General features: G+C 40.6%; 1 protein-coding gene across 2 annotated transcripts in view; it reads left to right on the top strand.

Annotated features, from left to right (window-relative positions):
- Positions 1-19,818, top strand: part of UGGT2 (UDP-glucose glycoprotein glucosyltransferase 2) — a 292,503-nt gene extending 272,685 nt beyond the window's left edge. For both annotated transcript variants that reach the window (XM_030567566.1, XM_030567556.1), the window contains 3 exons: positions 5,302-5,418; positions 7,250-7,394; positions 17,938-19,818. In XM_030567566.1, the coding sequence (XP_030423426.1) occupies positions 5,302-5,418; positions 7,250-7,394; positions 17,938-17,960 (285 nt within the window). In that variant the 3' untranslated portion in view covers positions 17,961-19,818. The remainder of the gene's footprint in view (positions 1-5,301; positions 5,419-7,249; positions 7,395-17,937) is intronic.
- Positions 19,819-20,844: the final 1,026 nt, after the last annotated feature.

Genomic DNA, 20,844 nt, shown 5'->3' with positions numbered 1-20,844 from the left:
AGGGTTTGAAACCTTTGGATCGAGGCATGACCTGAGCCCCAAGGGGAGAATAGAAAGGTGGGGTGGGGGGGAGGAACCCCTCACTCTTAAATTACTAACTTAACTATAAACTACAAACATTATGAAAACTGGAGTACTTGTGGCACCTTAGAGACTAACAAATTTAAGTACTCCTGTTCTTTTTGCAGATACAGACTAGCACGGCTGCTACTCTGAAACCTGACATTATGAAAACTACATCTATTAACAACCATACACAAAGCTAGAAGAATAAGCCGAGTACTGGCAGGAGCAAGCTACTGCAGTTCCAACAACCATCACTGGGGCTAAGAAGGAGGCGCCAGGTCGGCAGGGTCATATATTGAGCACCATGGAGGAGCCACTCCAGGGTGCTTCACAGCCAAACCCGATGGGTGCTGCTAGGCAAAAAACTTTCTGATGACTGTGCATGCATCACGCATACACCTAGCTGGAATCGACATGAGCAAGCGCTTGAAGAAGAGCGCAAGTTACTGGGCATTCTGCAGTCAGCAATGCCAACCAAAATTGTGCTACCTGTCAGATCTGACAGAGACTGTTCAGCAGACTCCAGCAATAGTAACACCAACTTTCAAATGGGCTGATAAAAAACTATGTCCCCACCAAGGGCTCTGAATTTTTATTTCCTCACTCACCACCGAATTCTCAGAATATAAGAACAGCCATGCTGGGTCAGACCAAACGTCCATCTTACCCAGTATCCTGTCTTACCACAGTGGTCAGTGTCAGGTGCCCCAGAGGGAATGAACAGAACAGGTAATCTAGTGAACCATCCCCTGTCTCCCATTCCCAGCTTCTGGCAAACAAAGTCTGGGAACACCATCCCTATCCATTCTGGCTAATAGCCATTGATTGACCTATCCTCCATGAACTTATCTAGTTATTTTTTGAACCCTGACATAGTCTTGTCCTTCACAACATCCTCTGGCAAAGAGTTCCACAGGTTGACTGTACTGTGTGGAGAAATATTTCCTTCTGATTGTTTTAAACCTGCTGCCTATTTCATTTGGTGACCCCTAGTTCTGATGTTATGAGATGGAGTAAATAACAATTCCCTATTTACTTTCTCCACACCAGTTGTGATTTTATAGACCTCAATCATATTCCCCCCTTAGTCATCTCTTTTCCAGGCTGATATGTCTTCTTATCTATCCCTTTCTTAACAATTCCCATCATTCTGTTAGCTTCTTTAACTGCTGTTGGACATTGAGTGGATGTTTTCAGAGAACTATCCACAATGACTCCAACATCTCTTTCTTGAGTGATAACAGCTGATCTAGACCCCATTGTTTTAGATGTATTGTTGGAATTATGTTTTCCAATGTGCATTATTTTGCGTTTATTAACATTGAATTTCATCTGCCATTTTGTTGCTCAGTCACCCAGTTTTGTGAGATCCCTGTGTAACTCTCTGCAGTCTGATTTGGACTTAACTATCTTGAATAGTTTTGTATCATCTGCAAATTTTGCCACCTCGCTGTTTACTCCTTTTTCCAGATCATTTATGAATATGCTGTATTGGTCCCAGTACAGACCCCTGGGAGACACCACTATTTCTCTCTGTCCATTCTGAAAACTGACCATTTAATCTTACCCTTCGTTTCCTGTCTTTTAACTAGTTACTGATCCATGAGAGGGCCTTCCCTCTAATCCTATGACAACTAACTTTGCTTAAGATCCAAGGACCTTGTCAAAGGCTTTCTGAAAATCTGAGTGTATCGTATCCACTGGATCCCTCTTGCCCACGTGGTTGTTGACCCCGTCAAAGAACTGAATCATTAGGCGTGATTTTCCTTTACGAAAACTATGTTGACTCTTCCCCAACAAATCGTGTTCATATATGTGTCTGCTAATTTTTTTCTTTACTATAGTTTCAACCAATTTGCCAGGTACCGAAGTTAGGCTTACTGGCCTGTACTTGTCTAGATCACCCCTGAACCCCTTTTTAAAAATTGGTGTCATACTAGCTGTTATCCAATCATGTGGTACAGAAGCTCATAGACTCATAGACTTTAAGGTCAGAAGGGACTATTATGATCTTCTATAGTCTGACCTCCTGCACAACGCAGGCCACAGAACCTCACCCACTCACTCATGTAACAAACCCCTGACCTATGTCTAAGTTATTAAAGTCCTCAACTTGTGGTTTAAAGACTTTAAGGTGCAGAGAATCCTCCAGCAAGTGACCCATGCCCCATGCTGCAGAGGAAGGCAAAAAAAAACCCAGGGCCTCTGCCAGTCTGCCCTGGAGGAAAATTCCTTCCCGACCCCAAATATGGTGATCAGCTAAACGCTGAGTGTGTGGGCAAGACTCACCAGCCACCTAATTCTCTTGCAGTGGATGCTGTGAATGAGAGGGGTTGGCAGCAATTCTTGAGGGTTACCCCCCCTATGCCAAGGATAAGAAGTTACTGGATCTCTTTCATACTTCACCACCACCTTGCAGTTCTGGATTGCAAACTTTCAGGTGACCATGGCCAAGTATAACTTTACTAATTACAACAAGCTCATGGCCTTTATTGAAGATCTGCCACATGACTGCAGGGAACAATTCCAGTCTATTCTTGCAGAGAGTCAGCTGTTTTGGATGGTTATCGAACAGAACCATGATCATGGATGCATATCTTCTTGAATGCTGGTTGAAGCATGAAAGAACATAATGAAACTTTAGTGCATCTGGCACTAAATTTATGACTGAACTCCTTGGGGGAGAATTGTATGTCTCCTGTTCTGTTTTACCCGCATTCTGCCATATATTTCATGTTGTAGCAGTCTCGGATGATGATGTGCTGTTTGTTTTAAGACCACTTTCACAGCAGATTTGACAAAATGCAAAGGAGGTACCAATGTGAGATTTCTAAAGATAGCTACATCACTTGACCCAAGTTTTAAGAATCTGAAATGCCTTCCAAAATCTGAGAGGGATGAGTGTGTGCTTTCAGAAGTCTTAAAAGAGCAACCCCCATGATGCGGAAACTACAGAACCCAAACCACCAAAGGAGAAAATCAGCCTTCTGCTGGTGGCATCTGACTGACTCACATGATTAAAATGAACTTGGCTATTACAACAGTTATTTCTCTTTGCCATGATTTTTTTCTTTTACTTGACCTTCTAGAAGTATTAAGGCAGTTACTATAGATAAGATATTCCTCTCAAAGGATAACCACTTGAATTGACTTTTATGTTTAATAACACAACTTCAATAATCTGTTTTAAACCATGCAACTGGTGAATAGCTATCTGTATGCCACTACCCTTCTAATCTTTATAACCTTGTGGCACCCTCCATTTGTACATTCACAAACTTCTTTTCACTCAAGAATTCTGATTCCATTTAGAAAGTCAGTGAGGTGCAGTAGAGGAACAATCTTGGTTTCACTTGAATTTGAGATGGTAATGGTCCACTTGTTAGATCTTCCCAAGTTCGTGGAACTTTTTTTTGCAAAATAGCAAACATTTAAATTTAAATTTAAGTTAATATGTAAGTAAGTATCTTGATACTTGATGCAGATTTAGTATAATCTTTCCATGTTATTGTCTAAACACACCAAGTAATTTTAGATACATATTTTAAAATGCATTAGATCTTTTACAGATCGAGTACAAATATGTTACTTTATTCTCTCCTGTTTATAATACATTATGAATTGTCAAGAAAACAAAAATATTTGACTATAGTAGTGCTTGGATATTGAGATTTACTTTTTCAAATATAAACACAGTGGGTATGTGCAAAATTGCTTATCAGCAGATGCAACAGTTGCATCTATATTTTTTTAACTTTGGACCTGAATATCTGAAGATATATTGTGCAAGGCTGGCTTTGTAATTTTGAGTGATATCACACTTACTCTTAGATCCTGTTCCCTATACACAACAAACCATGGGCATTAGCATCATTAGTTATATGCATTATCTGCACCACATATATTTTAGTATGCATTAAGCCCAAATATTATAGCCATTAGATAGCCTAAATTGGCCTACACCTTTACTATAATGGTGTTCTCTTATGCCAAGTGCCTCCATAACACCTTGCATTAGTTGAAGTAAGATTTGACTTAAGTTGATAGGAGAATTGTCAGAATCAGGACATATGATTATTTTACTATAGCAATAGTCAGGATTTATTCTCACAGGCCAGTACTATAGTGTTCCAAATGAAGAGGACAAAACGTGATTGTTCTACTCTTGTACAAACCAAGAAATTGACTTCACACCCCTTGCTACTTGTAATGAATGTGTTCAGAACAAAGAGATAAGGGGTACACAGTGGTACCAGAAAAAAAAGGTAGAAAGCTGATTGGTTAAATCTACTTTCACATGATGTATACGGTACCATTTATTTGTAAACAGGTAGAGTATAAAAAGGTGGCTTTAGGGATGTAACTTTGGGAACACATCTTCTATGTAAGGTGAATGTTAACATGCTGCATGAGACTGGTATCATAGAACCTTTTTCCTGTGCTATATTATTATTGGTTTATAGTAATACACCTAACTGACACTGGTTATTTGGTCTCAAGAATAGTTCATAAAGAACCAACGTGCGATCAAGCAGTTGACTGTACAGTGTATCAACGATAGGCATCTGAAACCCATTGTGTAAAGATGGGTTAAAAACAAGGAAATTTGAGTTAGGAGAAGAGCATAGGAAAGACTTTTATTTCTTCTACCTTTTTCAAAATAGCACCCTGAAGTCTGCCTTTTAAAAAATAAAATAAAAAGTGAATGGGTTGTAGAATGCAGTATTAGCATTTTGCTCTTGGAAGAAGTTTAAGAAAAATAGTTTTGGACGTTTGGGGAATGGGAAGTGATTCAGTTATGCTTTGATAATTTCACAGGACCTAATTCTACAACCTTTATATTGAGTAGCACTTACTGTGAATAAGGTTGCTGAAGCAGACCCATAAATATCAGGTAGAAGCAGCATTGCTTGCATCAAATATCGGAATATGAATTGAATAAGAGAAGACCACACGTTATGGCAATACAAGGAAAACCTCCATACTCGTATTGTAATTAAGCGATGGGACTGGATACCAAAGAATAGCAGATATTAACCAATTTGAAAAACAAATAGACAAGCACAGAGAGAGAAACTTAGAGAGTAAAAATACTTCACAGAAGTAAAAACAGAGAGAGGTGTTCTCTGCTGTCTTCTTCAAGTAGTAGTGCTATAATTCAGTTTTTGGTATCTGGTTATTAGCATATCAAAATTCAGGGTTACTAATTTTGTGGTTTGTTACGTAATTATGCAGGATCTTCCCAATAATATGATTCATCAGTTGGCCATTAAGTCTCTCCCTCAAGAATGGCTCTGGTGTGAAACCTGGTGTAACGATGAATCAAAGGAAAAGGCTAAAATAATTGATTTGGTAAGTCAATTTAGAGTTGATGAAAATGTCATTTTATTAACCCAAGTTTCTTCATATTTCATAAGATATGAAATTTAGCTCTGTACTCATATGCAAGACCCTGTCAGTTCTAATGGCTACTGGTTCTACTATCACCCACTGAGTGACATGGAGGCAGGTTTATCGGGGGTATGCACGCCCATGTATAAAACATACTATGAAAAGTGTGTGTAGAGAAGGGCTTGGAGGAGGGAGAGAAAAATGTTCCTCACTTGTAACTTATTTCTGACGGCATATGTTTTGCAATCTTGACCCACCGTGATCTCAGATTACAGACCCAGGCATAGTTGTTCTGAAGAATAATAATCATTCGGTGTCTGTTACCAAAGGTTTATTGTGTATATTTTATAGCTTTCATACCATTTTTGCTTTTATTGGAATAAGCTGTTGCGAGGAGCCCTTGGTTGGTGGAAATCAGCAGTAACCATTTCTAGCATTACTTATGGAATTGTTTGGAACAAAATTTTGCCAAAGAATTAGGGGGAGGCAGAAGTTGTGAATATTTTTTCCATTATTTGACCATCTCTAATTGTGAGACATAATATTTGAGAATAGAAATGCACAGGAAGTGACCAAATGTTTTTTCCCTAACACTATGAAAGTAAAAAAGATGCCACACTACTCTATGCTTAGTTCAGATCTTCCTGGGAATAGATGAGTTTTTGTGTGAGAAAGATTTATGCCTTACCTTACTCATGTTGATTTAATTTATATAAAGTTTTGAGTTTATTTTGCTGATCCTTCTTCCCTTGTACCATCATGTAAGGATCAGTCATTATTCTTCAAATTTTTCCAATCCAAAGATCACAAAGTGGCCAGGGAAATCCTTTTTTTTTTTTTTTTTTTCCATTAAGGTCTTATGTTGGTCTGGCACATATATCTAAAGCGTTAAGAGTTCTTTTTAAATCAGTTTGAGTTAATTTATCAGTCTGACTATATGGTCTTTTTCCCTTTATCATCACTTCCATCTACTTTCACTTCCTAAATCCCTTTACCCAGCTAATCCATGTCTTTTGCAGACTCCACTAAAGAGAGTCTCATAGACTTAGATAGAGAGACAGAAATCTTAGTTATCTAAAATCAGTGTATCAGTATAGTCCTAATACTTGGCAATTCCTGAAGTAGCATTACAGTACCACTGGGCATTTGACAAAATATTTGATCCTCTCTTCAAAGAGGAGCCCAATAGAAGTGAAAAGTATTTCAATAAAAAATGGTTTAAATAACTATCAGATTTTGGTTTATAGACCATTTCATACTGTATGTTGCCCTTTAAGTGATTTGTAATGCTAACAGAGTAGCTAATTAGGCATAAGGTAACTGAGAGAGATGAATGATTATATAGGAGACTGAAGACATTCCTATGGGCTAGTGACAGATGGTCCTGTTTATCAAATATAAAGAACGTTACCTTGATGTTTAGAATGACTAAAGGAGTAGTGACTGAAAGGTATGGTAAATAATAGTTCTGTTGTGCTCTGCTGTACTACAAAATATTAATAGGTGGATTTTTTGCCAATTTGCGTAATAGTTATTTAATTTCTTTAAAACATTTAAAATTTGTTTTCGCATAGTTTGTTTTCCAGTGAATTAATAGTCCACATTGATTTCAAAAAGGATACGTAGTGAAACACTCATTGTTGTCCTAGTCAGTGTTTAAGTTTGGAGCTAGTTTTTAGCAGTGTTCTGTTTAGTGACTTGTTGTTTTTCCATCACTAATGCTGAAGAGAATACTTGTGTTTACTTAGAATGCTTGGTGTTTTTTCAAGAGTGATATATTTTATACTTGCAGTGCAATAACCCCAAAACCAAAGAACCCAAACTAAAGGCTGCATTGAGAATAGTCCCAGAATGGGTTCAGTATGACTCTGAAATACGAAAGCTAATAAAGCAGATTGAAAAAGGGAAGAAAAACTTGACTCAGTCTTCTCGAAAAGGTAAGAGAATAAGCTTTTTCACATGCATGTTTATCTGATTTCTCATTGGCAATTTAAGCAAAGATTGGGGCTAGTATACATATGTATTGTGCCTTGAGTCATTCTCCGTTTTCTTGAAGAAGTTGTGTACATTGTATTAGGCCTGGTCTACACTACGCATTTAAACTGATTTTAGCAGCATTAAACCGATTTAATGGCGCACCTGTCCACACTACGAGGCCCTTTATATTGATATAAAGGACTCTTTAAATTGGTTTCTGTACTCCTCCCCAACGAGAGGAGTAGCGCTAAAATCAGTATTACCATATCGGATTAGGGTTAGTGTGGCTGCAAATCGACGGTATTGGCCTCCGGGCGGTATCCCACAGTGCACCACTGTGACTGCTCTGGACAGCAATCTGAACTCGGATGCAGTGGCCAGGTAAACAGGAAAAGCCCCACGAACTTTTGAATTACATTTCCTGTTTGTCCAGCTTGGAGCTCTGATCAGCACGGGTGGCGATGCAGTCCCAAATCCAAAAAGAGCTCCAGCATGGACCGTACGGGAGATACTGGATCTGATCGCTGTATGGGGAGACAAATCTGTTCTATCAGAGCTCTGTTACAGAAGACAAAATGCCAAAGGGTTTGAAAAAATCTCCAGGTTACACAGTGCTGCGTGACAAGCGAAATGGAAAGCCAAAGAATCATGGACGCTCATGGAGGGAGGGAGGGGGTACTGAGGACTCCAGCTATCCCACAGTCCACAGCAGACTCCGAAAACTATTTGCAATTCTTGGCTGAGCTCCCAATGCCTGTAGTTTCGAACACATTGTCCAGCATGGTTCAGGGTATAGCTTGTCAATTTACTCCCTCCCCCCACCACGTGAAAGAAAAGGGAAAGAAATCGTTTCTTGACTTAGAATCATAGACTTTAAGGTCAGAAGGGACCCTTATGATCATCGACTTTTTTCAATGTCACCCTGTGTCTACTGAATGCTGGTGGTAGACGCGATGCTGCAGCAGTGAAGAGCAGTATCTGCTCTTCTCCCCTCCCCGGTGGCAGACAGTACAATATGACTGATAACCGTCGTCACCATCAGCCCGTGAATGCTTCTGGCTGGCCTCAGGTGAGGCTGGCCGGGGGCGCCTGGGTAAAAATAGAAATGATTCCTGGTCATTCCCAGTAGATGGTACAGAATGGCTGGTAACCGTCCTCATCATAGCAAGTGGGGGCTGAGCTCCATCAGCCCCCTCCCTTTCATATGTAAAGAAAAAATTCTGTACTGCCTGGACTATCATAGCAGCGGGATGCTGGGCTTCTCCCCCCCGCACCGCTTAATGTTCTGCCTGGACTGTCATAGCAGCGGGAGGCTGCCTCCCCCTCATTTTATCTCACTAACAAGTCACTGTTTCTTATTCCTGCATTCTTTATAATTTCATGACACAAATAGGGGGGACACTGCCACGGTAGCCCAGGAAGGTTGGGGGAGGAGGGAAGCAACGGGTGGGGTTGTTGCAGGGGCAACCCCCATGAATGGCATGCAGTTCGTCATTTCTGCGGGATCTGACATGGAGCAGCGGTGCTCTCTGATACACTGGTTCTCTAGTACACTTGCCCCATATTCTAGGCAGGATTGACTCTATTTTTAGATACCATAAAGGAGGGATTGACTCGGGGAGTCATTCCCATTTTTGCCTTTGTGCCCCCGGCCGACCTCAGCCAGGGGCACCCATGATAGCAGCAGACAGTACAGAATGACAGATAACCGTCATCTTACTGCCAATTTACACTGGCAGCAGACGGTATAGAACGACTGATAACCGTCTCTGCTATCAAGCAAAAGCAAACGAATGCTGCTGTGTAGCGCTGCAGTAATGCCTCTGTCAGCGGCATCCAGTACACATACGGTGACAGTAAAAAAAAAAAAAAAAAAAGCTGAACGGGCTCCATGGTTGCCGTGCTATGGCGTCTGCCAGGGCAATCCAGGGAAAAAGGGTGCGAAATGATTATCTGCCATTGTTTTTCTGGAGGAAGGAATGAGTGATGACATTTATCCAGAACCACCAACAATGATTTTTGCCCCATCAGGCACTGGGATCTCAACCCAGAATTCCAAGGGGCGGGGGAGACTGTGGGAACTATGGGATAGCTATGGAATAGCTATCCACAGTGCAATGCTCCAGAAATCGACGCTAGCCTTGGACCATAGACGCACACCGCCGAATTAATGTGCTTAGTGTGGTCGCATGCACTCGACTTTATACAATCTGTTTTACAAAACCGGTTTATGTAAAATCGGACTAATCCCATAGTGTAGACGTACCCTTAGTTACATGATGCCTTTGTGCCTAAAAACTACATTGAAAGGGTAAAATCCCGGCCTTATTGACATCAGTGGCAACATTTACTTTGACTGCAGTAGGAACAGGACTTCATCCAAAATGTTTAACTTTGTGGTGTCCTCACTGATGTCCTCAAAATTAAAACTTATTTGGGCAGCAATGATAGCCCAGTTTGAAATTTACTTCATAATCACTTGCCTGTTCGTTTTATTCTCTATAAAACATTTCTTGATACTGTCTCTGGTGTAAATTCTATAGTATCTCAAAATACAGACTAATAAACAGAGTCCACTTTGTAAATGCATTATGAAGTGTGAGAGAGATCAAATTACACACAAAAACAATTAAAAGAAAATAATTAAGGTTACAAAGTCAATCAGTCAAAAGTTAGGACATGCTTGTGCAATTTTAATTTGGCCCCATTGTTTATCTGCATTATAGTATTTTTTCATTACATGATCATTTGGTATTTTTCAACACTACCCATGCCTCATGCAGTGAACGGATTTGTGGGGGTTGCTTATTAGCAACAGTTTAATATTTTATTTTGTCCTTATTGTTCAATATGTGGGCCCAGGTCTTATTCACTGCACATGATTCAAACCCTGATCTGAAGACAGAATTATTAATTTCCTCATGGGCTTTTCTGTGGTGTCTATTACTGTAATATATGAGTGCTTCAGAAGTATTAATACTTTTTTTTCCCCACAATGCCTTTGTGAGGTAAGGGGATGCTATTATCCCCGTTACTCATTACATTATATATTATGTTGTAATGTTCTTAGTGCACTTTAACATAATACTGTTTAAAATAACACTATGTTAAAGCTCAGTAGGGAACCATTAGTGCTTACCAGTAGGGTCTACACTGACCAACTAATGCACAATCCATTACTACACTTTAGAAGAAACACCCCATAGTCCGCATTATTGCTCCCTGTAGACAAGCCCTTAGATACAAGTAATCATTTCTGGTGTTTTTGCAGTATTTATAGGATAAACGCTTTTTTTGTTCTCGGGATTGTTTTGTCAGTGTTTATTAGTTAAAACTGAAAATCAGAAGTCCTAACCATAATGCATATGCTACAAGAGGACTGAATTAAGGTTACCTGTGCAACTTTAATATTGTTTTTTCCTAGCTTTTGAGTGCTTGACTTTGTAACCTTAATAATCTTTTCACATAGTTTTATATGTAATTTCGTAGCTTTTTAAAAAAGCAAACTAAAAAAAAAAAGAGAAATAATTCTTAGTAATTCAGCACATACACATTCCACTGTAGGTGTAGGTGCACCCAATGCACTTGAGTTGGAGATTTTTGTCAGCCGTATCATCAGGCAGCATGTGCACTTCTGCTATCCTCATTCGCCAAGATGACAGTATAAAGGGGCATGACTGCAGCCTCCTTGTCAGTTCCATCTTACCACCCATGGTGAGAGTTGGAGTTCCCTGGTGCTCTTGAGCTTTGGTTAGCTAGTCTTTAGGGGACTTTTTTTTAAATACTTGTAGCTTAATTTAATATTATTTTAGTGTAGTAAGTAAGTTAGTGAATTTATCTGGGATTTTACTGTGCAGAAATTCCCAAATTTCAAACAGTGTGCCACATCCAGGCCCATGATCTCTGTTAATAACAGGAACAAAAGTTCCCTAATGTGCTTAGGTGAGGGACATGTGAAGAACAAATACCCTATTTGTACCTCCTTCTCAAAAAGAAAAAAAAAAAGGGGATTTCCGCCTTATAGTACATCTTCCTTAGAAGGTAATGCCTCCCTCTTCAGAGCCCAACCCTGACCATGAGAGGATAGACTGAGTTTATTCACAAGGAGTTCCCACCTGACTGCCTCAGCATATAAACCAAAATCTGGTGAGAAACATCGCTCATCATTTTCTCCCATGGCCTTTTCAAAGTGCACAAAACTCTCCTCACTCTCAGAGACTGCTACACTTTTGAAGAAGAAAGTTCTGAAGAAGTCTTCCAGTGCCAAGTTGAGGCCTGGTAATAAGACCTGATGTTCACTGGTATTGTCCAAGGTAGCACCAGCAGGACCATTAAGACTAATGTCTTCACCCCTCCTAGAGAAATCTTCAACCCCACTACCATCAACTCCAGAACCACCAGTGTTAGCATTCAAGCACTTACTTCTGCTGGTGGTGCCACAGGCATTCTTTGTGGCAAAAAACCTTCTGTGTCTCCCTATCCCAGACTCTTTGTTGCATTGTGCAGTTCTAGTCTCAATTCTCTCAACTTTACCTTTACTGCCGGCACTGGCTGTTAGAGAATGATGAGCAGGTCGACCCAGAGGCAGATTGAGTAGACATGCTTCTTTATTGTGGTACTTGTTCCCCTCCACCGAATTGTTGAGTAAACACTGAATTAATTACATCACACTCTTTTATCTATGTAAATACCTACATTTGCTATAACCCCCCAAAACCCTTTTTAAGTAATAGAAACTCCCATACTATGTTTAAACCCATCCCTATTGACTGACTACAGCATTACACATATTATACACACGTTTTTACCTTGAAAATACATTTCTTTGCAATAATTGTTGCTACAAGTTCCCTTAATCAGCTGTTCTCAGGGGATGGAGGGAGGGGCCATGATCCCGAGCTTGTTTATGTAGCTAGGAAAGGAAGGGAGTGGGAGATAACACTTCTTTACACAAAGGTATCCTTTAGACAACTACATTTCTTATGCAGCTGCAACACTTATTTATTCCCAACAAGCTGAGGGGGAAGGCAAGGGATGATACTTATCTATCAAGTGAAGAAACGGTGCCTGCTTGTGACTCTACTCCCTAATACCATACCAACACACTAGCGGTTTCCCAGGTCTCTACTTAACCCTTACATATCCCAGCACTATAAGCCCTGATGCTCAATGGCACCGTCCAAGGCAGCACCAGTGGGACCATCAAGACTAATGTCTTCACCCCTACTAGTGAAATATTCTACCCCACTACCGTCAACTCCAGCACCACCAATGTCAGCGTTCAAGCACTCACTCCTGCTGTTGGTGCCACAGGCATTCTTTGTGGCAAAAGACCTTCTGTGTCTCCCTCTCCCTGACTCTCCTTTGTTGGATTGTGCAATTCTAGTCTCTGTGGCCTCAACTTTACCATTACTGCCGGTGCTGGCATCTTCACTTACCACCACAGTTCCAGTAGTTCCATCCACTTTGTCGATGTATATTATTTTGGTTCCATTGACTCATCTGTCTGCATTTGGACTGCCCCATCCATCAGCACCATCAAATCCTTAGTCAACTTTTTGTACCCAACGGATATCACTAGGTGTCCCCAGGGCTGAGACCTCCTGTAATGCCTACAGGGACTGCTCCACAATTTACTGAGGATAGTTATATTTCCTCCTCTTTGAACTCTGATCATGATAGACCCATATCTTCAATAGGTCATTTAGGTTGCCGTACAGAAAATGTTGTAGAGCTTCCCCAACTCCAGAGCAAAATCATTATTATAGCAATGACCCAGTATGGTGCCCTCCACTGTGGGCAATACAAAGACAACTGTCCTCAGACTTACTGGCCTTCTTCAAGACCATGTAGGCCCCTGTCGACCACCAGTGCAGGAGAAAGTCACGTTTTGTACCTGTGGCAGCTAGAGAAGATCCTTCTCTAATCCTACAATCTCCCTTTTTATTTGTGCTCACAGAGAAAGAGGACACTAGGGAGAAACATCTACATATTTCCCTTTCCTTCATAGTTCTTCCTCTTCTCCAAATGAGGCCATCACCCCAGAGTTGACATCACCTCCTCCTGAGGACTTTAAAGTTTTTCAGGACTTCATAAGGCAAGTGGCCACATCTCTGGAAATACAGGAAGAATTTGTGCAAGAGAATCTGTACAAACTACAGGACATCTTGCAAACTCCTGCTCCTGGAAGGGTTGCCCTTCCGATTAAATAAGCCTTGCTGGGACCTGGAAAGACCCTTTGGCAGACTCAGGTCTCTATTCCACCCATTGCCAATGGGTGGACAAAATATACCAAGTCCCTCAGAAAGAATCCAAGTATTTTTTTTTATATGCATGCCATCCCAGACTCGTTAGTGCAGAAAATGAGCATTCAAGGCAGTCTCACCTTAAGACTACCCCAAAAGGTAAGGAATATAAGAGACTAGATCTATATGGCAGATCATATAAGGGTGTCAACTTAGGAGGCATTCTTGTCCAAATATACCTTTATTAACTGTAGAGCAATTCCACAATGTGTAGGAAAACTGCCTGAGGAATACAGGGATCATTTTTCTGGTCATGGTATCTAAAGGTCATCTCAGTGCTTACACATTCTTCCAAGCAGCTACCAACAGGTCAGATATCATGTCTGGTAGCTACAGCCATTTCAATGAGAGATTCTTCTTGGTTGCAGGCCTCCAGCATCCCAAAAGAACCATAAAATACAATAGAAGATCTACTTTTCAAAGGTGCTAAGCTGTTCGCTGAAAAAACTGATGATGCAATGCTCGCGTTGAAAGACCTTCACATGGCCCTTTATCTGCTGGGTTTCTGTACCCCAGTGACAGAGGGGAAGCAGTTTAATCCCCAAATGCAGTAGAGACTTTACCAGCAGCAGAGACCTCAGGATGCCTCAAGAAGAAGAACTGAGCCTCTCAGACATCGCCCATTGGCATCATCTGCAGCAAGCTGTTCTCACCAGATTTTGGTGGCTTCGAAACAGGCAGGATTAAAGGGCAATCTTTTATGATTTAACGTAATTCACATTGGATTTGTGAGTACATCAGGCTTTGCTAAAGTCCGGCAAAGGTCTTTCTTCCAGGTAGAATAACAGCCCACTCCATGAAGGCGCATGCCACTGCATCTGCCTTTTTGAGCAACATTTCTATAGCGGACATTTGCAAAGCAGCAATGTGGTCATCTGTACAAACCTTCTCCAGACACTGTGGTGTTACTCAGGCTTCTTGAGACTACGTCAACATCATCAAGTTGGTGCTGGAGTCTCTCTTCACATAGCCCAAAGTCCCACCACATGTAAGGAAACTGCTTGTGAGCTACCTACAGCAGAATGTACAGGAGCAGCCCTAACCCTTTTGTTAATATGCAGAAAACATTTTCACCCTCCCTATCCTTTTCCCCTCTCCTTACCCCCGCCCAAGTGAAAAAACAAAATTTAAAAAAGACTGGTGGGACAGCATCCCCTGGAAGTTGGTGCTCAGGCATCTGCTCCTGAAACTGATCCTGGGGATGTAAATTGCACAGTCATTCCAAGGAGAAATCAGTTAGTTACGTGTACAGTAACTATTGTTCTTCAAGATAAGCTGTCCACATATAAAAACCACACACCCCTACTGCCACTATTACTACCATCTTCTCTGCAACTTTGAATTTAGCTTACTGGCAGTGTTAAGAAGGGAGAGGGAGCCAGCATTCACGCCCCTTTAAACGCTTGACTTGGCGTATGAGTATAGCAGAGGCATACTCACCACCTGCTGGTATGGCTGGCAAAAGTTTCCAACTCGAATGCATTGGGTGCACATACACCTGCAGTGGAGTGTATACATGTACAGCACAACTCAAAGAACAACAGATATTATACATGTAAGTAACCATTTTTCCAGAGTGTGGCATCATATTGACACCCACATGGTTCATCGGCATAGTTGGATTCTTTAGAATCACTGTGCAGACCTCTGACGCTTGAGCTAGGAGACTAACTGATAGCAGCAATTGGTTATCACCCTCCATATGGATCATCATTAGAGGGAGATGAGACACACACTTTGCCAGTGGTTTTCACAGATATTTGCTAACATCACAGGAATTGTGAAACTGAGAAATCTTGGGTTCCATTCCAGGGTCTAGAGGAGTGTGTTCTCTAGTGGGCACATTTCTTCCATCTTTTTCCCCCCAAGTTTGAGCCCTTCCTTCAGCCGTGTTTCCTGTCCACACTGACTTCCAGCCCCCCTTCCCTGATCCTTCATTCAATCTCATTCTCACCCCCCCCCCCAGTTATTGGTCCCACTTTTTTGCCCATCCACTGTCAGATCTGCATCTTGGTCCCTCCCCCACACCTCCTACCCCCCACCCCACTTGTTCCCATCCTCCTCCTCCACAGCTCCCAGTCTCAGTTGTCTTGCCCAGCCAGTGCCAGTATTTCTTTACCAAGCTCCCAATCACAGCCTCCATTTCCCCTCCCCTTGTCTCCAGATCAGCATCCAAGTCCCAGTTTCCATCCTCAGGCTCATTATCCAAACCTGCTCCTCCCACCATCCCTTTGTGCATTCCCATCAGGCAGTTTCCTCGTTGCTGCCTGGAGCCACTGAGAGCATACAAGAGACTATCTCCCTTCTGTCAGTTCCACTGCCCAGACCTTGGCCCTGGACAGCCCACAGCAGTCCAGCTCTGCAATTGCAGGGCAATTCCTTGTCAGCCCTTGTCTGAAGCATGCCCAGTGCTGATGGAATCTTTGGGGAGCTTAGCTATGGACTAGCACAGGGTTTCTCAAACAGGAGTCGCTGCTTGTGTAGGGAAAGCCCTTGGCGGGCCGGGCCGGTGTGTTTACCTGCCCTGTCCACAGGTCCGGCCGATCGCGGCTCCCACTGGCCGTGGATCGCTGCTCTGGGCCAATGGGAGCTGCTGGAAGTGGCGTGGGCTGAGGGACTTACTACTGGCTGCCACTTCCAGCAGCTCCCATTGGCCCAGAGGAGCGAACCATGGCCAGTGGAAGCCACGATCGGCCGGACCTGCGGATGGGGCAGGTAAACACACCGGCCCGGCCCACCAGGGGCTTTCCCTACACAAGCAGTGACCTCTGTTTGAGAAATCCTGGTCCAACAAGTCTCTATTGAGCATATGCAAATTGCAGGGTGTTTTTAAAAGGCTTATAAACTGGCCAAACTTGGGTGGATTTTCACAAAGATGTCAAAAGACATCTCTCAGGGCTTGGCTACACTTGCAGCTGTAGATCACTTTGGGTTAAACCAGCCTTCGGAGAGCACACTAGGGAAAGTGCTGCAGTCTGGCCACACTGACAGCTGCAAGCGCACTGGCATGGCCACACTTACGGCATCTGCAGCCGCGTTGGGAGCGGTGGATTATGGGAAGCCATCCCAGCTTTCAAGTGGCTGCAACTGTGCTTTTCAAATGGGGGTGGTGGTGGGGTGAGGTTTGTTGTTTGTATGTGGGGAGAGAGAGGGAGTGGGTTTTTGGAGTGCTGAGAGTGTGTCAGCACACTATCTTGTAAATTCAGATCCCCCTAGCCCCCCTGCCTCTCATTCATTCACTCAGTAAATGTTTGCTTTGCCTGGTTGCAGATAAGCAGCCACTGTCTGAAGCGGAGCTCTGAAAAGGCACTTTTGCATTCCTCAGCCAACTTCACAACAAAGAGAAGAGATGCCACTTAAGGGAATTATGGGATGTTTCCGGAGGTCAGTCAGAATGCTGTAACTGTAACTCCTCATTCATACTGGCCCTGGGGCATTTCAGCCAATAGGCAACAGCTGTTATCCCTCTCTTGGAGGTAGAGTACCAGGAGTACTCTAACCAGGGAGTCAAGAGTGTTCTACGTGCTTTGCCAGTGTGGACGGGGAGTGAGGTAGAGCACTCTGTAAGGGAGGCTTTATTGCGGTAGAAAGTGCCAGTGTAGCCAAGCCCTCAGACACAAAGGCCACACCCTGCAAAGTTTCAAGTCCCTGCTCAAAATAAAATAGCTCTAAAAAGTTACCAACATTTTGAACATTGGCAAAACAGTGTATTTCCCATAGGCTCATTCTTGGAAACAGATTAATTATTGTGGCTGAAATTTTCCAAAATTGCTCAGCCTGAGACAGAAATCCAGCATGTTAAATTTCTCCCCAAACAGTTAGTTTGACGAAGTTATAGGCTGTGAGAATTTCAACTTTTATTTTAAAAATATCTTAGCCCCAGTGGTTGCAGAGAAAATCATGAAAATGTGAATCATAATAGCTCAAAAATTAGAAGGCAAATAAATGCACTCTGCTGCTAAATAATACTTAATCGTTTCTTTAGTCATTTTGATTATTTATAAATGCTTATGGTCAATTGTTATCAGGGTCTACAAAATGTAGTGAATTTTTAAATATGTGATCTGACTTTTAGGACTCTGGGAATAAATAAAATGCCCCCTGAAGATATTGGGGCCTTTTTAACATTTTAGAATGTATTACAGCACTGCTGCTTAAATATGAGCGAATATATATCATTGTTATTTTTTGGTTACAGTTTTTAAACATGATGAACTTTAGCATCATTTGGAAAAAATAGTTATGGTGGCACAACTGAATCTTCTACATGAGATGGAATGGAAGATATACATACTGCAGAGGCATTGAACATTTCATCAATATGTGAAGTCAAACATTTTATAACTAATATGTTGCTTAAAGCATTCAAACAGAATGGGAAGAGTTGATAATGTAAGATCAGTATATGAAGATTTCATAGTTTTGTTTTTACCAAGGTAGGTGGGCATTCCTATTTTGTTAATTCTCCCCCTCTCCCCCAAAGACTGCTGATATATAGGACCTGGTCCTGCATCCCTCCCATACCCAAAACTCCCAGTTTATAAGGAATGCTGGATTGGACCCTTTAAATTTAAGTTATAAGGGGATTTTTTTTAGATTGGCTGGTTGTAGTCAGTGAATGTTACATACTGTCAGATATTTAAAGGGATACTTGAAAATAGTCTGCATTGTTTTGATTATCCTACACATAATCAAAGTTGAGCATATTTAAACTCTGTAGTATAATGTACATGCATCAGTTTTTTCTTGTGTAAGATGTACTGTGTTTCACAAGAAAAATTCACAGCATTGCAAAGCAGTTGTAAAACAGTTTATTACTGAAATATAGAACTTTGGACCAATCCAAAATATTTAAAACCAATTTCAAAGTTTATAAAACCTAAGATTTAATTTTTTATTTATTGTGCAAGCTTGATGAACTGTTATCTGTTTTAAAAACTCAACTTACAGCCAGTCACACTTCATTATTTATTTTGTTACACATTAATCCAAAACTAACTTTATAAGAAAAGATATTTTAAAATTTCAGTACAGTCTATTCTATGTTCACTTCCTTTATCATATTTGAAATACAGTACTGTAATTGTGTTCCATAACTATTCTGTCTGAAAACAAGATAAGAAGGCATCCAACAGAGAACTAGTCTGTTTTTCAAGCACACTGTTCCAGTCTCTGAAATCTATCCTATGAGCATTTTTTAAAAAATTAAACAGCAATAAAAGAACTGTCTTACATAAGGCCAGATTCTACTGTTGACTATATGTACACAGCTCCCATTGACTTAATATGTGTAAGAGAACAAATGATACTGTGTATTTAAAAAGGAAACATCTTCCTAGTCAAGAACTTGCTTTTTTTTCTTGAGATTTTACTTATATCCTTTTGCGTTCATGTGCACTAATGTTTTGCAATGATTTCTTTTTTGGAATTTCAAGTTTCAGATCTCTGCTATGAAGCTTTTGTTAAAAGAAGAGCTAAAGTCCTACAGCTTTAAAGCAATTTTTTGTCTCTATTAGCGTTATTCCTTAGCTGGTTGGAAAATTTCTCTTACAAAGCCATGAAAGGTTTATCATTTGCATATAGATTTTTTTTTTGTTCATTTTATGTGAAACCCTCTACTCAACATCCCATTTAATTGGCTTAAGATTAAATGTTAAAAAAACTGATCTGTTTTCTTTGAGAGAGTGTTTAAACAATATCTATTTTCTAAAATAAATATATTTTGTTGGAACTGTTTAAAAGATTTGGTGGGACAGATGCCTTGTATTTTATGCAGTGTTGCGTATGTTTATAGGTGATATTTTACAACTTTTCTTTTTCTATTTCTATTTGTGGAAGCATATTTTCAGAAAAAGGCCCACTAATACAAAACCTTCAGTTTGAGATGCTGTTTTGCTTGTAAAATAAAGGGCTCCAATAAATACAGTCACTACTTCTCAAAGACTTCAATAAAGCAGTACTGCAGTCATCACAGAATATCATTTTATATTTTATGATACAAGAAACAGCTGTAAATGTTATACAAAATATTAAAGATGCCACTGAATTGGCCTAATAAAACAAAATAACTGTACCTTCATTATGATCCTCCAGCATTTCTCTTTTCCCTGTTATTTTGTGTTAAACAATAAATTTAGCATGCCAGTTACTAGAACCAAAGGAAAAATTGCAGTGATTCTTCAGGTCGTTATTTTTTTTTTATTATTATTCTTATTTGAAAACCCTGGAGGTGGGGACAACACAGCAATATATACAGAATGATGGATTGCTTCTAGGGTAAGATATAAGAACTTAAACAACAAGGAATCCGGTAGCACGTCAAAGACTAACAAATTTATTTGGGCGTAAGCTTTTGTGGGTAAAAACCCCACTTTTTCAGATTTTTTTTACCCATGAAAGCTTATGCCCAAATAAATTTGTTAGTCTTTAAGGTGCCACCGGACTCCTTGTTGTTTTTGTGGATACAGACTAACATGGCTACCCCTCTGATATAAGAAGTTAGAGAGAATGAAGAGGGCTCATACCAACCTTAAAATATCTGTACTCTACTAAAATAAAACACTGGGTCTCCATTACTTTCCCAATGTGAAAGGGATAGTATAAAAGAATGGTTAAGGCCAGGGAGTAGATCCAATGGTGTTGCTATCAGTGGGCTGCTCAAACAAAGAATTTATATAACCTGTTGGCTGTTATATGTATGTGCATGTATTGTTTCTGGGCCTTTTCTACATCACATATTAGTTTAGATTTAAGTTGAGTGCATTTAACTTTGTTAGAAAGGCAAATAAAGACACTAGTGAGTAGCTCAGAATATATTGTTGAAATGTGGGTTGTCAGTTGAACTGAAATATGTTTTTCAGTTCTGTTTTTTTAAACTGAGTATGGTTCTCACTTTTAGAGCAAGAAATTCCCTTTTTGCTAACTAACCACAGATGCTAACATTCATTTGTATCCTGGCTTGTCATGATTTGATTCAGATTTCAGAGCACATGAGCAGTTTGAGTAGAAGCTGTGAACCGACTTGTGCTGATATACATAGAGTAAGGATCTGATGCAATATGGCAATTTCTATATTCCTGACTATGCAGTATCCTGTTTCTGACAG

This window comes from Gopherus evgoodei, chromosome 1 (genome assembly GCF_007399415.2).
Source record: "Gopherus evgoodei ecotype Sinaloan lineage chromosome 1, rGopEvg1_v1.p, whole genome shotgun sequence".
NCBI classification, from domain to species: domain Eukaryota; kingdom Metazoa; phylum Chordata; order Testudines; family Testudinidae; genus Gopherus; species Gopherus evgoodei.
Note: the sequence above shows the minus strand (reverse complement) of the source record. Positions and strands in the feature narration are given on the sequence as shown.